The sequence below is a fragment of the Laccaria bicolor genome, genomic scaffold (assembly GCF_000143565.1).
Source record: "Laccaria bicolor S238N-H82 LACBIscaffold_99 genomic scaffold, whole genome shotgun sequence".
Lineage (NCBI taxonomy): Eukaryota > Fungi > Basidiomycota > Agaricomycetes > Agaricales > Hydnangiaceae > Laccaria > Laccaria bicolor.
Genome location: NW_001889970.1, coordinates 53894 through 56935, shown reverse-complemented (window position 1 = coordinate 56935; position 3042 = coordinate 53894). Strand labels below are relative to the sequence as shown.

Genomic DNA, 3042 nt, shown 5'->3' with positions numbered 1-3042 from the left:
GGGGAAGCTGCTGGGTGATGCTAACTTATATGAGTTCCATTAAGAGTGGACAACTTCCTTTGCCAACCCTCCTTTCTTCACCCTTCAATTCAACCTCAGTAGCTGTTATAGAATAGAACCATACATGGTTTGAAATGGACAAAACATTGGGTTGTGATCTGGATAAAGAAAAGAAAAGCAATGTGCAAAATATTGAGAAAGCTATACCAACAATACCAAGTTTTTTTCTTGAAACTGGGACCCCAGATACCCTGTGACACTGGTCGGATATGTTTGAGCCATGTGACAAGGCTAAAAGATTTTTCAGCAGTGTGACATGCTTAGAACATATCCGAGTGATGTCACACCACTGAAATATTTCTAGCCACTCTGGCACACCTCAAATATTTCTGGCCAGTTTGACTTGGCTCAAACATTTCTTACCAGTCTGACACACTTCAAATATTTCTTACCAGTCTGAACCCCTTCAAATATTTCTGACCACTTTCACTTGACTAGGATATTTTTGAACACAATTTATCTACCCAAAAATTTCTCGTCACAATATTAAAGGTCAAACATTTTCTACCCAATCCAATATTATATTTTCTCCCAAGGCAAGAAAAATAAATGGCCACACAACCTATTAGCCTGGATACATTCTTACATTTTACAAGGCTAATAGCTTGTTCAAGGTGGGTGACTGAAGTGATGTGCCTCATCCTGGGGCAAAGATGATCTGTTTCTCACTGCACAAAAGAGTTTGGCGGTGGGCAGGGATAAACTGAAAGGTAGCAAGCTGATTTTACGGGCTGTTAGATCAGCATAAGTGGTGAAAATTCCTCACCCAGTTATAGCGTTCATGGTAATGGATGCACCGGAATGGAATAGGGCCTCCAAGGGTGACACGGATTTGGTGGCGATAATGTTGACATGAATGAGGGGATGGAAATTGGAAGTGTGCCATTCAATGTGAGTGATAGCAGGATTCAAATCATAGATTGGTGAGTGACCGCCAACAGATTTGAACCTGGATAAAATGCGCTTGGCCAAGGTTTCAGCATGAGCTTCTGGTACGTATATATCTAGATCATTTGGGGCAAAACTGTCGACATTTGCCAGCACTGCAAGAAGGGCAACAGACCCCCCAACAAATGCACCACAGGTCTCCATGCCTTCCAGAAGCTTGTGTGGATCAATTGAAAATGAGGTTAGAATGCCCTCAATTTGTGTCATGATATATGCATTAACTGCATGTGATAGATAACGGCAGCATTTTGATAGCCTGAGCAAGGCTGGAATGGCCAAGTTATCCAGAATAAGCTTCTGGATGTCTAGCGGTATATGCAGGAGAATGTTTGTTGGATACTCGAAGGTGGCATTCTGTGGAACTATGGTTGCTCAAAACGATAACAAATGAAGATGACAAAGTAGCGACATACTAGTTTTCAAACGATAAAGGTCTGCCAACTCACAGATGTGAGATTGGATCGTCTGGAACTGCTCAGGGTTTGTCTGACCAAACTGTACCAGTTGCTCTGATGTCATTTGCCAGAGAAACGATGGTGGATTAGATAGAGTTGCTTGAGCTGAGGAAACCGACTCTCGGCCCTTTGCAACCGAATTGCTGAAAAATGTACGAAGAGCAGGTCCATCTACAAACAAGGGCATGGATGGCAATAACAAGAAATCAACATATGAAGGTCAACAACGAATTGGAGATAAACACACATAATTCAGTTGGCGAGCCAGGATCTGACATAGAAGGTGAGGAAATTGTTGGAGAGGATGACTGTGATTCAATTTCTGGGAAAAGAATCATAGGTGAGTCCACTACTTGATATGAGGAATGAATGTCCAACTAATACCTGTAAATGAAGGTCGATGCAAAGGAAAGGCTGGCTGTCTGGATTGTGTGTACAGGCCTAAGTTCATTATATCAGGAACATGGCGGAAAGACTGAATAAAAAGCAGAACACAAACCTGAGTGATGATAATGAAAGTTCATGGCGATACCAACAAAGCAGAAAGTGAAGTTGATGGTTGAGATGAACAATGGGGAAAAAAACGCTAAGTCCTACGCCAGACAAATTCACTCATTCACTATTTTCTATTATTTGGAGCAAAAGCAATTTATCAAGGGACACTTGTTCAATACAGCTGCAGCTATGACGTTTGATGGAATACCAAACATCCACCCTGATCCCAGCTCCAGAACGCGACCCTGCAAAGGGGTAACTGACAGAATATGCATATAACAATATACGCCACAAATGTATACTAGTGGCGTTAGAGGTTCCTCAAACCAGTTAGGGTTTTCAGAAACAGAACTGCATGACCAAATAGGGTAGGCATACACCATTAGAACAGCATAGGTAAAACCACAGTTTTTCATGAAGTTATCACAAAAGCTAACTAATTACCTGGAGTGTCTACAATTTCAAACAAGGTTTAACAATGACCAAGAGGAACGAACAATCTATGGGTTGGTAATTTCCAAAACCCTCTAGTGAGTATTATATTGAGCTAAAGAGTGCCACAGGGATTACGAGTCCTCTGAGTTTACGAAGAGACTCGTTTATTACCCTTGATCTCAAGGAATTTTTCAGTGTTCTAACACTGAACTTTGCCTTTTTCCCACGAAAATTGATGGTTTCTCACATTCAGGGATTCAGGGGATTCAGGGTCTCTAGCCTTTTGTAGTCATCCACGTTCAGGGTTTCAGGCACTCTAGCTTTGTATGCTTCTGTCATCATTTGTGTAGTTGATGGTATATAGTACAAGGTTTTATTGACCATGTGATCTGTCCAGTGATGGCATGGATTGTCACTCAACATGGTCACAACCAGTTAATGAGAGTTCATCTATCTGCCAAACACTATTGTTCATCAGTTCTATTGCATCATTTTGTCCATAGTTGTCACATTATATATAGCTATATGGACTAGTGCATGTGGCAGCAGTTATTTATAGTTTTGTATAAGTGGTATCCAGTAAGTTGCAGCTTTTCTCCTTTTCAGGGCCAGTTATGTAATGCATACTACTACAATGTATGTAATTAAA

The 3042-nt window shown here is 41.0% G+C and overlaps 1 protein-coding gene across 1 annotated transcript; it reads right to left on the bottom strand.

Annotated features, from left to right (window-relative positions):
* Positions 1-822: 822 nt before the first annotated feature.
* Positions 823-2374, bottom strand: LACBIDRAFT_335599 (uncharacterized protein; the record flags this gene model as incomplete). The annotated part of the gene is made up of 6 exons (XM_001890465.1): positions 823-1370; positions 1455-1634; positions 1711-1785; positions 1963-2056; positions 2178-2217; positions 2286-2374. The coding sequence occupies 6 exons, from the start codon at positions 2372-2374 to the stop codon at positions 823-825; spliced, it is 1026 nt and encodes a 341-aa protein (XP_001890500.1).
* Between the last annotated feature and the right edge of the window lie 668 nt (positions 2375-3042).